The following is a 14,406-nucleotide window of genomic DNA, read 5'->3' as shown; positions in this document are numbered from 1 at the left end:
CTCTGTTGGAAAGTACTGCCTTTGAAAAAGCCCGGGTTTGCTGCTCTTAAATCACTTCTCCAAACCAGCTCTTGTGAGAGCTGCATCACCAGCATGAAAATGCTGTCTGTTCTACCAAAGGAACCACAGAAAATAGGATTTCCAAAATTATGAACACACTAGAGCAACCATTCATTGTATAAATGCTTTATAGTATCTCTTAAGAATTATAAAGTTTTTAATAGAGCAGTTGTAACTTATTTTCCTAAACTGTGAAGAGTTTTCTTAATTATGCTCCAGCTGCCATCCATATATCCCTATCCATACCTGTTCCCTTTAGTTTGAAGATAGGAGGTCCACATTTTTCTATGACATGAAATAAATTATTCCAGACACTTGAAATATATCTCCAAGATTTTATTTTCACAACTCCATTCATCTCCTCCTTGAACATTTTCCTTCCCTCTTGCCCTCACCTGTTCTGATCTCTACTCATGTGCTACTAACTCCTTCCTCACTTCCTACTGCGGAAGGCACTGGAGTCCCCATGTTGCCGTCTGCCTAGACCATCACCAGAGCATTTCCAGACTGTCTACCTCCCCTGCTGCCCCAGCTCCTCAGCCCCCATGTGGCTTTCCTGCTTGACTCTATCTGCATCTCACATCTTTGCCTTCAGCCGGACTCAAGGCTGCTCAGCAATACTACTCGCCCCTTACCTTCCTGACTGACTCTCTGCTCCACCTCTAGACCTCCTCTGAGCAGCACCCTCTCTCAGACCCCCCTGCTCCCTGCTACTTTTCTTCCTTGAGATCCACTCTCATGGCCAGATCTCTTCCCACACGCCCCTCCCTCTGGCAATGGGATGTCATCTTCCATGGTTTTCCACTCCACGTACCCTCCTTGCTGCTCCTCTCCAGCTCTTGTCAGTAGGCTCCCTACTCTCTCTGCAGTACTTCCCTCCCTTTCCTGTTGCTTTCCCTGGACCTGAAAACAAGTTCACACTATTTACTCTGCCATCTACTCCCTCATGCTGCCACCCTGTTTCCCTGCTTTTATCTCTACACCTTGCTCTCTTGAAGAGCCATTTGCTTTGTACTCCCATGTAATTTTGACTTTTGCCCTCTCTCGTTCAGGCACATAAATGTCCTCTCACAGAACACCTTTGTCAAGTTGTAAAAAGACCTTTCTCTTGGTGCTTAAACTCCAAGACCTCTGTGCTGGCTACATCCCCTCCTTAATTTTCTTCTCTCTTGGCCTCCATGGGACTTCCTGTCTCTTTCATCCTTCTGTGTCAACAATGTTTTTTCTCTCATTGTTTTTCTCAACAATGTTTTTTCTTTCATCTCACAGATTCTTCTTGCTCTTGGCATTTCCAGAGTCCTCTGCCTCTCATAGCTGCCCATGCGCCTGTGCCTTCACAAGTGGGCTCTGCTGAGCGGACTCCTCAGCGAGAGCTCTGTCCCAGCCTCTGCCCAAGTGCCACACTTGCAGCTCTTCACTTTAACCCCACTTTGTCCCATATCCACCCTTCCTCTCTGCCTAACAACTTCCATGTCTAGCAGTAGCATCATTTCACTCAGGATCGAGGCCTCAGACTGTTTTGATCTCTCCTGCACAAGGAAGAAGTTATGTGTAGTCTCCATCATAGTGGCTGTTTCAAGTACTAGACTCTTTCTTCAAGGCTATCTCAGCTACTGGCTTTGCTCCTCAGGAAATAGACTCCCTGCAGAGATGAGCCTGCAGAAAGTTTCCTAGCAGAAGGGGGGCAAAGGGGGCATCTGGTCAGCCGTCAGTCCCATCGTGGTTCTCACCCCACCCCACTGGGAGCTCTGGATCTAGGATGGCCCAGCAGAACTGTCTTAGGGCAATAAGACTAGGTGTTTATGGACCTGCATGGTCAGTCTTTGGATACATCTTCCCAGAGAGGGGGTGTGAGTGTGAGGAAGGGTCCTCTTCACTGAGGCATTTCTTCAAGATAGTTTACACCTCAGGTCTTTGTGCCCCCAAACTCCCCAACAGCAGTGGGGGAAAGGGTAGTAAGTCCTTCCTTCCTGAAGGGGGAACTGGACAACCCATGGCAGTATTCACTGCATAGCAGACTTTTCCAGTGTCTTCCATCCCACTGATCATCTATTCTGGTCCTTCGTGTTCACCAACCACCACGTGTTACTTCCCACAAAGCAACTCTCAGTGACTCCCAGTTTGAAACCTGGGTGAAGACAGGATTCTTTCAGTTCTGACTCCACTTCCTATTTTTGATGGGAAATTAGCCATGTTACTTAATGACTCTGAAATCCACCTTCTTTATTTTTTTTTACTTTTTTAAAACCCTCCTTCTTTAATTGTGTAAGAGAGACATTTGTTGGTCACACTGCAATGTTGCTGTGTATAATGTGAAAGCACGGTTGGATACTGTTGGCTGCCTTTCTTCACCACATTTAAAGCCCATCCTTCTTTTTGGCATCCTCACTGATCACACCCATCCTCCCTGTCCTTGCACTATCAATCTCTGCAGTCCGGCCAGTCTGCAATGTACTGTTCTCTGAAATGTATTATTTGTTTTCCCCTGTGCATTCTATCTCTTGTCCTTCTATTCATTCTGCTTCTTTAAAGTTAGAATTTTTAAAAAAATTTATTTATGTATTTTAGAGGGAGAGAGAGTATGAGCCCAGGGAGGGGCAGAGGGAGAGAGAAACTTCATCAGACTCCTCACTGAGCTTAGGGCTCAGTGTGGGGCTTGATCTCAAATCCCTGAGATCATGACCAGAGAAGAAACCAAGAATTGGTCACTCATCCAGCTTTGTAACCCAGTGGCCCCTAAAGTTAGAATTTCTATACATGCTTCAAGGACCAGTTCAAAGCTACCTTCTCCCAAAACACCAGTTTTTAGCAGAAAACCATTTCTATGGACACAACAGTCTGTATGAGACAGGCACTCTTCTCAGCGCTTGATGAATCCTGACTTGCTTAATTCTAGCCAGTGGGTTTTACTATACTCCCCCATTTTATTGATGTGGAAATTGAGGCACACAGAAATGAAATTATTTTCCTAAGCCTCTTCACCCAGTAGGTGATAGAACTAGGACTGCTACCTAGGGGTCTGCTTCCAGAGTCCACACTCCACACTGTGCATCTCCCAGCACATCACATCAACTAGAGTGTGTCAATGCTCTGCCAGTGAGTTTATTCTTTGTTCTTCAAATGCTCTAACTACCAGTTTCTAGATACTGATAGACAACAAGTAAGAGAATCAATAATGCATATTGTTAGCTGCCTAACTGAATCAGTGAATGGTGGTAAAAATTTTGTTTAAAAGCCTATCTTCAGTATTGCCTGTAACTAGGGAAATAAATAAAGACCGGATGCGAGGAGAAAGCATTCGATGTCCAGAGATTGAGATGCCCAGGAGAGCATGTACAAGTTACCCACTGATAAACCCTGTGATGGAAGAACTTTGGAATTAAAATAAAGAGATGCCAGCAAAGGCATTTCTTCCTCCTGTGACCAAAATAATGTCATGTTTTTTTTTTTAAAGACTTTATTTATTTGACAGAGAGAGATCACAAGTAGGCAGAGAGGCAGGCAGAGAGAGAGAGAGAGAGGAAGGGAAGCAGGCTCCCCCCTGAGCAGAGAGCCCGATGTGGGGCCCGATCTCAGGACCCTGAGATCATGACCTGAGCCAAAGGCAGAGGCTTAACCCACTGAGCCACCCAGGTGCCCCATGTTTTCTTAATTATACTTTATAGACATGACTTCTCCATTAAAAAAAAAAAAAACCTCATTTACAAGCATGGGATGTTTCTCAGAAAATTTTGTTTTTGATAATGTAAAGGCTACCGATCAAGGTTCTTATTTTCCATAGTATGTAAAAAGTGACAAACACATCATTTTTCTTTATTTTTATTTTGAGAAATAAGTGAGTATTGTTTCCACATCTGAACATGACAGAAGAACATCCCCCGGAGCATGTCGCACGTCCCAGTTATATATGTACGCTGTCTAGCCTGAAGCAGGCTGACTGTGCTGGTCAGCAGCCTCCCCTGCTCAAGGGGACAGCAGCCCCAGCAGACTCCCCAACATTGGGCGGGCTGCTGGAGACAATCACCGCACTCTCACTTGGTGACAGGACTTCATTCCATGTGCCTGCTGCTTCCACACCTAATCACCTGCCCTGTCCGGCTCATGCTGCAGTTGCTCTGTTCATCCCTCTGTTACCACTTCTAAGCCACAAAGAGATATCCACAATTCCAGAATTCTTAAAGGCAAATGCACAGCCTGCCTGTTGGCCACGACAGTTTTGGCAGTTGGGGAAAGGAATGTGCCCAAGGCCCCATCCGCCTGGAGTTGATCTCTGACACGTAAAGCTTCCTGCTGCTGGCCACTGACCTCTCTGGCACCTTCCGTGGGCCGGAGAGGCCACACCTGCCTCACTGCTCTTCAGTACCTGCTCTGCTCATGCTATTTTTTTATTTCTTTTCAACCTTATGAATTAGACATTGATGAGTGCAGGATTTCTCCTGACCTCTGTGGAAGTGGCATCTGTGTCAACACGCCCGGCAGCTTTGAGTGTGAGTGCTTCGAAGGCTACGAAAGTGGGTTCATGATGATGAAGAACTGCATGGGTAAGTGTGCTTCAGCTCTTCCTACCCAGTCTCCAACCAGAGAGCTTGACCGTGGCTTGTCTCCAAGCTGTTAGCTGAATGATTGACCAGGCACTGTGGTGAGCAAGAGAATGGATGTCACTATCAGACAGGAAATCTCCTAGATGACTCTCGGGCGGCTCCAACCTCTTGGTGCCCTTGTGCCAATGAGACAGCAAGACTGGGTTCTGTTTGTTCACAGAATCTAAAATCAATACAGACTACCCAGAAGGGTTTCACTTAACATGTATGACCTTGTGTGGTGACCCCAAATTTATAATCAGCCATGCAAATTCCATGATATTTATTTGTGTGTTACTACAAACTCTTGGTACTGCCTGTCTTTTGGTCTGTATTTAGTGACTTCCAGGATTCACCAAAGGAGACATAAAAGGTGACCAGTCTATGATTTTTCTTTTACTTTGATTAGTAAAAATAAATAGCAGTGTCTGGTGTCTGGACTTTAGTGTGATGTGAAACTAATATTGTTTATTTTTATGTCATGAATCTGCTTGTTTCATACAAGTCAATTCCCTGGCAACTCGCTGTCTTTAAGAAAAAAACTTACCATTTATTTACTGGTAGTAGAAAAAGTGAGGAGACCATTAACCCATCTCCTCTGAAACTTGTCTCTTATATTTGCGTCCCACTTCCCCCACAGCATAATTTTCCCCCCATGCTGTATATGTGAATATTTTTCTCACAGAGTTCTTTAATTGATCTCACGTTTTTACCTTTCAGACATTGACGAATGTGAACGTAACCCTCTCCTTTGTAGGGGTGGCACCTGTGTGAACACTGAGGGCAGCTTTCAATGTGACTGTCCATTGGGGCACGAGCTGTCACCGTCACGTGAGGACTGTGTGGGTGAGTTTGTCTCCTCAGCACATGAACCCACCCAGCTCACCTGGTGAAGATCATAGAGATCAGTGGTCAATTTTAACAAACTGGTTGTTTTTGGCATGTGCAATCTAGCTGGTTAAAAGTTGGAAATTTAGAACCCCTTTATTTGTATTTGGGTTGTGTCTTTAGAGAATGTCTCAGTGACACGTTTGAAGCTGACGTTGTCCTGGCTACCCACTGTTTGACAGCAAGTGTGCTGGTGGTGGGCCCTGTGGCAAGCCATGGAGTTCCTTCCTCCACAGATGGAATGGGAAAGCTGCTGGTGGAAGGGCTCCTCCCTTGATGGCACGTGCGTTCACCTGTGTGTTCACCTGTGCAGCTACCTGCCATTCATTCAGTGGAGTCTGTTCAACACTCCTATGTTTGTCAACACGGGGTCTGCTCCTTTGTGTGTGAACATGTGAGCTACCTCCTCACCCTCCTGTCATAGAAAAATCCTGGTCTCTGCTGGCAGAGCTGAGGAGAGAACACCGGCTGGTCCCACTGCTTTTCATATGTATACGGAGGCCTCTGGGACTGGTGGGCACAAGCATATTGGTTTTAAAACCTTTATGTTTCCAGGAAACACTTTCTTCACAGAAAATCTTTCTTGCAAGTGTCAACAAATGAAACGGTTTTTAAAACAGAGTAGATGCCACACACACCCCCAATTCAATAGAGAATTTGAGAACACCTTTCCATTAGACATGTATTTATTTATAAACCCTATTTATATTGTTCTGCTAATACATTAGGTGAATCTTAAATCATACACTAAACAGACATTTTTAAAAGGTAAATTGAAAAAGTTTTGAAGTTTTTTTTCTTAAAGATTTTATTTATTTGAAAAGAGCCAAAGAGAGAGCATGAGCATTGGGGAGGGGCAAAGGCAGAAGCAGCAGCAGACTCCTCATGAAACAGGGAGCCGGACATGGGGCTGGACCCTAGGACCCTGGGATCATAACCTGAGCTAAAGGCAAATGCTTAACTGACTGAGCCACCCGGGCGCCTCTAAATATTTTTATTTCACTTTAAAAATGGTACTAAAACTTTTTCATAGAGGTGATTACAGAATATTTGTTCATCTTTCTGATGCAGTGAATCAGAGAGCTCTTTCTAACTTGAGTTTTAAGGACTTAAAAAAATTTTGTTAGTTTTCATGGATCCTATATTTGAAAAAAAAGTACCCCTTACAGGTATATTATAGAAGATGCATATTTTTGCAAATTTAATGATCATAGATACAAATCCACATGTCACATAGTCTTATTGGTAATTTTGAGACTTTGAGATGAAGGTCTTATTTTACCTGATTATAGTGTTACTGTATTTACCTTACATTGTGTCTCACAAGTAGGTTGTATGCCCCTATTTTCTTGCTGTTCTCTTATAATTGCATTAATAGCACTACTTGATTCCACAGACCTTTGCAGAAGTTTTTATAAGACACCTGCCTATCTTATAAAGATTAGTTGGTTTTAGGTATTCCAGATTCACCTATCGAGGCACACTAAACACTGTAAGATGGAAACATATAAACAGTGCAGGCCCTGGTATCAGGCCCTGTGACTTGGGGAACCAGCCATCTTCCCTCAGGATCCTCCACATTATGCAGGCAACTCTTGACCATCTAATAAAGACCAGGTGAGCCTGCCAGTGTAAATTTATATATTAAATATTAGTAAGTCTTATTTCTGGCATGTGCTACATGTGCATGGTCTCATGTTCACGACCCACATGTGGCTACTTAAATTTAATTAAAATTTGGTAACATTAAAAATTTAATTCCTGGGGCACCTGGCTGACTGAGTTGGTAAACCATGTGACTCTTGATTTTGGGTTTGTGAGTTTGAGCCCCATGTTGGGCAAAGAGAGGACTTAAAAAAATTAAGTTTAAAAAATGTTTTTAAATTTTGATTCCTTCATCATTTGGTTCATGCTTCCAGTGCTCAATGGCAGCAGTGTATTGGATAGCAGAGATATGGAACATTCCCATCAGTGTACAGAGTTCTCCTGGACAGTACCATCTTAGATAGAAATACAGATAGCAGTATTTTCTTTGAACATCCCAGGAGATCAACTTCCTTCCCTGCAAAGTATGCAAACCACTGTGGGGACCAGCAGTGGCATGCAGCATTTCTTGGTGCTTTAAGTGATGTGGTTACTGCCAAGACATTAATGTTATGTATCTTTTTATAGATATAAATGAATGCTCCCTGAGTGACAATCTCTGTAGAAATGGAAAATGTGTGAACATGATTGGAACCTATCAGTGCTCCTGTAATCCTGGGTACCAGGCCACGCCAGACCGGCAGGGCTGTACGGGTAAGTATCCACCAGAGGGATCTACAACTTGCATTTCTAAAAATGAGTCTAGGACAGCTCCTGGCACTCACTGAACTTACTGTAATGAAGCCAGTGGAAGTCCTTTGTCTGAAACACAAATCTCAGAATGGGGCAGAGCTGTAGGATGCCACTGTCTTGTGGTTTTGCAGAGGAGTCTCTGGTTTTATCATGGAAAACATCCTTAACTTGTAATGACTGCATTTCTGAGTTCTGTAATCTTGGGCTCCTGGGGCTACATGTCTGATAGAATGCTATCTGAAAGGAAGTAAAAAGAGCTAAGAAAGATCAATGGTAGAAAGATAAACCAACGCATGAGTGGGGAGAGAAATCCAAAGCCATTTAAGCATTATCTGTTTAAAGAGAAGAAAATCTCGCTACTTTTTTTTTTTTGAAGGAAGTAGACCTGACAAGTAATAGGTCACATGTTGTTTTCACAGATATCGACGAGTGTATGATTATGAATGGAGGCTGCGACACGCGGTGCACGAACTCAGAAGGCAGCTATGAATGCAGCTGCAGCGAGGGCTATGCCCTGATGCCCGACGGGAGGTCGTGCGCGGGTACAGAATGGACTGGGGGGGGTGAACCATGCACAGCTCACTGCTGGTACCTCACAGAGCTTGCTCCAGATATCTAGAGTGGGCCTGGATGGGAAACGCAGTATTTGAGCTTACTCAAAGCCAGTCTCATTCTTACTTAATGCTAATCTTCTGTCATCAGATATTGACGAATGTGAAAATAATCCTGACATCTGTGATGGCGGCCAGTGTACCAATATTCCTGGGGAGTACCGCTGTCTGTGTTATGATGGCTTCATGGCTTCAATGGACATGAAAACGTGCATTGGTGGGTGCCATAAAGACAGGATAAATGTTACGCATCTATCTGCACACACACAAGTGCACATACATTTAAACATGAAAGAAAGAGGCTTTTTCAGTTACTTTAAAAATTTAAGCCACTGTATTACAGGGTGAGAAAGCTGAAACAGAAGAATTATTTGAACATAATTCTAGAAAATAATACTATGTCTTGCAGATAGATTATGTTTTAACTTTTACCTGTGTATTTCAATGTTATGCTCTTCAGTTTAAAAGAGAGCTTTCACATTCCTAGGATGAACAAATATTAACCAAACTATTGAAAATAAATTTTCTAGATGTGAATGAGTGTGACTTAAATTCAAACATCTGCATGTTTGGGGAATGTGAGAACACCAAGGGATCCTTCATCTGCCACTGTCAGCTGGGTTATTCCGTGAAGAAGGGGACCACGGGATGCACAGGTAGGTCCCACACTAGAGCCCCCTGTTCTCTGGCTTCTCCTATTTCAGAGGCCAGCCTTCAACATCACGGGGTCCTTTGCGCCTATGAGACTGTGACCCACACCAGGGGTGACCACGTGATGAGCACATGCCCCAGGGCATGTGTGTGGGGTTTGTCCCCTCTCTGGTGGCACAGTGCTTCAGCCACCCTGCCACGGAGCAGGCTGCTGTCCGCCTGCAGAGTGGGGGCAGGGCCCTGGTGTCCAGTCCCATGTATTTGCCGAGTAGTAGCTGCTCTTCGCACTGCTCTCTTTCTTAGGAGGCCCGCTGCCTACACAGAAGACACAAGGAGAGAGCACCACAGACCCGGAGCCATTCCTCTTGTGGCTTGTTTTTGCAGCTCTTCTGACTGGGCGGAATTAGTGTGGACTTCTGCTTAGATCCTTTGACTTCCTCTCCCCCATCTTTTCCCCTCTTTTTTCCTCTTCTCTATTTGCTTTTGCCCTCTCTTGCCTCGGCCCCAGTTGACCCCTTCTTTTCTCTCTCCACTTTCTTTCCTTGCTCACCCCATCTACTTTGTCTCTTGTTACCTTTCTCTGTTAAATAAGTTGTGAGCTTTTGCATAAAATAGGCGCGGAAGTCCCAAGGTGAGCGCTTTGGACCAGGTCTTCCTCATTGTTCAATTTAAAGCCATCATTACCATTTTCTCAAGACAGGTTGTGGGTGGCTTGGACTGCAGCCTGGCGCTTAACCTGACACCTTCAGAGACAGGCGGGTGAGGAAGAAGGGGTGCTCTGCATGTTCACCGCTAGGAAGGTTGATGCAAAGCCAGTCACTCTGTGGGTGTGTGTGTGCACGCATGTGTGTACACACATGTGTGTGAACATAGGATTGCAGTATCTACGATGTGTAATCATTGAACTGGGTGGAGAAGATTATTCTTTCTATTCTGGGAACCTCTGGCGAACCAAAGCTACATAGTTCATATGTACATATATGAACTATACATATATACATATACATGCATATGCATATATAATGTGTATATATCTGTGTGTATGTATAGATGTGTGTTTATGTGGTGAAAGCTTCTCATTTTCCAGGTATAATTTCCAATGGGTATTTTTATACATTCTCAAATAAAAGCTGAATACACCCTAAAATGATAGTTTTCAAAAACTTTATACCTATACTGTATCGATTCTAAAAATGACAAGAATTATTACTTACTTTAAGTCAGGTTTATTTAAATCTTTATGAAAAACATGTAATAAATATTAATAGGAAAGAATTGGAGGGTCTTACTTTGGAAATGCAATTTCTTTTGACATCTTATAATCACGCCTTCCACATGGAGTTTTTTCTGGGCCCGGGCAGAGAGGAGAATGGGGACAGACACATGTATCTCCCTTGGGGGAGTCTCTCTCTTCTACCGGAAAGTGACAGGCAGTTTCCTTTAGTAGGGAAAGGCTTGTTTGACTTGGATCATAAACTTCCAAATCGGCGCCTACAAAATTAAAAATGATGTGTTTTTTTTCCATACCAATTTAGGTATTTCCATGTTTACTTTAAAATTTTACCTGTGCAGAATTATACTTGGAAGTAGATAATGAGCTTTATATTTAATTTTCATCGCATTAACTGTGGCTTCTCAGATGTTGACGAGTGTGAAATTGGTGCCCACAACTGTGACATGCATGCCTCCTGTCTCAACGTCCCGGGAAGCTTCAAGTGCAGCTGCAGAGAAGGCTGGGTTGGAAATGGCATCAAATGCATTGGTGAGTTTGCATATATGAACAGCCTTTGCTAGGACACAAAATTCTTGGAGGCTTTTCTTTGCACAGTGGTTAACCCACGTACTTGAATAGGAACAAGCTCTTGCCTTTCATTTATTTTCTTGAAAATTAAAGACAATCTTTAGTTGCAAGGTAATTCCTGCCTAAGAGTTTCCTTTAACCTTGGCATAAATTATCACATCACAGCAGTATGCCTTGGCATCTGCTTTTTAATGTGTTGTTGCTCAGTAAAAATTATTTGATGTGTAGCCAGAAATCCAAATAGATGTATGATGAAAAATGACTTATGTATTTTTCCAGTCTTTTCATACAGCAATCAGTGAGACTTAGAATCCAGTGAAACCCATGAAAGAAATGGAAAGGTTTTATCAGATAATCTCAGTCTGTACCTGGTCAGTACCAGCTTCTTAGTAGAAAATAGAATTCCTCTTCCAGAGAAAACAAAAGGTTTTGCTGGATTCCAGGAGGTCTGATTGGGACAGAGGAGATTAGAAGGGTGGGTGCCATTCTGCAGGCTTTCAAGTTGCTGAGCTGGGGTCTCCTCAGTCTTTTCTAGCTGGAAGGCGGGGGCCTGGTTCTTCCCCTCACTACCCCACATAGCACTGCTTCCTATGCTCACTGTTTTGCATTCTTGACCAACAAAGCCGTGTTCCAACTGGTTAGAATTATCCAGGTCAACTTAAAGCAGAAAATAAAACAAGCTCAACTGACCTCCCTAGGATTACTCACTAAAAGCTTATAAGCCAGCAGAAGACATTGAAGAAGAGAGCCTTAAGATCTGTTAACAGTAACATCAGTTAATTGAAATATACTCTCTTCAGGTGTTTTATACTTGCCTAATGTGTAGGAGCTGACTGTGAATATAAATGATCATACTTCCCAAATAACTCTGCTAAGTAATGTTCTCTGATGGCATCATTACTTTAAATCACTGTTATCATTAATCTTGCAGGTTTTCTTTTTTTTTCTTTTGTTTTGTTTTTGTTTTTGTTTTTCTTGTTTTTTGTTTTGTTTTCAGCCATATCCCCATTCCTGTTTTCTGGCCCTATGGGCTACTGGTTTCCTCTTTTCTAGCCTTCCTTTTTTGTGTTCGTCCATCCATCACTCAGGCCAACTATTGCAAAATACAAAAAATTTGACTGTGTCCAGGTACTTTTACTCCAAAACATCATCCAAATTCATTCTCTTCTTTCCATCTCCATCCCGCTGCTCCAATCTCAACCATTCTCCCTCCTCCCATCTCTCTCTGTCTCTTCCTCTCTCTGTTGGAGGCAAAAGGAACATCTTCATAGTCTTCTTATTGCCTTGTTGGTCCCATAATCCATTCTCCACATAGCAGCCAGAGAGATCTCTTAACCCATGAATTTTTATCTCTTTACAATTGTCATCTGAATCCTCAAATTGAGGATAAAATGTAGCTTCCTTCCTGTGGTTTACAAGATCCTGTAGTCTCCTCCCATAGCTCTCCAGCTTCAGCTTCCATCAGCTCCAGCTCCCACTTTCTATTTTATCACTCTGGCTCCCTTGGTGTCTTTTATCACATTGAGATCTTTTCTGCCTTAGCATCTCTAAATAAGCTATTCCCTCAGGAAGGAATACCATTCCCTGCTTCCGGACAACAGACTGATTCATTGTTCCAGTGTGAAGTTCACTGAGAACTCCCTCCCCAGTGGGACCTTCCTTGCTCCTACAGACCAAACGAGAGGCCCATTTTACTCCCTTTTTTCCATGGGACATACAACATGTTTGACATAATCAGTATTTCTGTGTTTAGCATGTTTCATTTTTACTAGACTAGACTCTGTGAGATCAAGAATTGGATCTTAGTTTCCTTATCTGTTCAAGGAACTTGAAAATTCTTTGCTAATTGTCCTGCTTTGAAATTTGGTTCCTGAATTTAGAATTCGACACTTTTTTCTGGATAAAGGAACCAGTGATCACATCTGTGCCCAGTAGGATTCAAAAGGAAATCTAGCACCAGTTTACCTTTTAACCATTAAAATTCTAGCTTATTAGATATCTCACAAATATTTTTGTTAATCATTTTAGCCCCTGTTTATAGAACTAACATTTTGGATTGTGGGCCTGAGATCCTAGAGAATTAGAATTGTGACCTTCATGTAAACTAAAACAAATCCTATTTGTCCACCATACACTTAAATTAAGACAAATGAAAATCTGTCTGTGTGTTTAAATGTCCCATTTTTGTTTTTGAACTTGATCACTCTCTTCTCTTGGCATGCAGACCTGGACGAATGTTCGAATGGAACCCACCAGTGTAGCATCAATGCTCAGTGTGTAAATACCCCAGGCTCCTACCGATGTGCCTGCTCTGAAGGGTTCACTGGAGATGGCTTTACCTGCTCAGGTGGGTGAGAGTCCTCAGGTGTGCTCTGGCATGGTTTTCATGGAACACTCCCTAAGCTTGCCCTCTTTGAAGAAAACTGTAGTTAAAGGGGGGGTGGGGAATTCCATTCCGATTTTTATCACTAAAGGAATGACATAAGGGAATACTATTCAGTGTCTTAAGATACAATATACATTCCACCCAGTCATTGCTAGTTCATGTGTTCCTCAGAATCTCAGGTCATCAGACTGTGTTGAAAAGATGAAATGAAATCACACAAGTGAAGGGGTTAGGAAAACACATCCTAAGAGTTCAGTAAATATTAGCTGCTACTGAGCTGCTCTTTGTTTTGCATTCCTTGAGAATAAGACATTTCTTCTTACACTCCTGTGAATGACTGCATCATCTTGCTGGACATAAAGTGTGCTACTTTTAAGATTGTGGAGATTGGTATTCCTCAGTTGAATTTCAGCACACACTTTAAACCCCCAGTTAAAAGACAGACTCTAATTGTGTTCTAATTATTGACTTCAAAAACACCAACTCATAATTTTCAGATGCTTCTTTAAGAAAACATGCTTATTTAATATTTAAAGCCTCATTACTTTTCCGCCTTGACTTATTGCCGCTTTGGTTGCATTTCTCAGCAACTGGTTGTGAAGGACAGGGAGAAGCCTTGGCAGGAGTACAGCTACACTTAGATGGTGGCCCAGCCACAGGGGCTGCATTCTGACTCCTCTTCGTCTTTTTTTTTTTTAATATTTTATTTATTTGACAAACAGAGATCATAAGTAGGCAGAGAAGCAGGCATGGGGCCAGGGGGTGGGGGCGACCTCTGCTCCCTGCTAAGCAGAGAGCCTGATGTGGGGCTTGATACCAGAACCCTGAGATCAGGACCTGAGCCGAAGGCAGAGGCTTAACCCACTGAGTCACCCAGGTGCGCCCTGTTCCTCCTCTTCTGACCCGCACAGGGTTGGTGCACTAATAAACAAAACCATGCACAACAGGCAGCTAGCACTCTACCTGGCAGATGTTAGGCTCTCCATCCACATTGCTTTCTGCACTACCCCTTTTTCCATTGGATAGGATTAAACAAATTGCCTGGTCTATGATTCCTGCTCATTTGCGTAATTAAGAGAAAAGTATATTAAT

General features: G+C 43.0%; 1 protein-coding gene across 1 annotated transcript in view; it reads left to right on the top strand.

Moving 5' to 3' along the window:
* FBN2 (fibrillin 2) overlaps window positions 1-14,406 on the top strand; it is a 250,558-nt gene that overhangs the window by 176,079 nt on the left and 60,073 nt on the right. Inside the window, exons 25-32 of the mRNA XM_059417490.1 lie at window positions 4,473-4,601; window positions 5,361-5,486; window positions 7,701-7,826; window positions 8,285-8,407; window positions 8,568-8,693; window positions 9,007-9,132; window positions 10,767-10,889; window positions 13,153-13,275. Of these exons, the coding sequence (XP_059273473.1) occupies window positions 4,473-4,601; window positions 5,361-5,486; window positions 7,701-7,826; window positions 8,285-8,407; window positions 8,568-8,693; window positions 9,007-9,132; window positions 10,767-10,889; window positions 13,153-13,275 (1,002 nt within the window). The remainder of the gene's footprint in view (window positions 1-4,472; window positions 4,602-5,360; window positions 5,487-7,700; window positions 7,827-8,284; window positions 8,408-8,567; window positions 8,694-9,006; window positions 9,133-10,766; window positions 10,890-13,152; window positions 13,276-14,406) is intronic.

Source organism: Mustela nigripes, chromosome 12, assembly GCF_022355385.1.
Source record: "Mustela nigripes isolate SB6536 chromosome 12, MUSNIG.SB6536, whole genome shotgun sequence".
Lineage (NCBI taxonomy): Eukaryota > Metazoa > Chordata > Mammalia > Carnivora > Mustelidae > Mustela > Mustela nigripes.
This window is presented reverse-complemented; position numbering and strand designations above follow the sequence as displayed.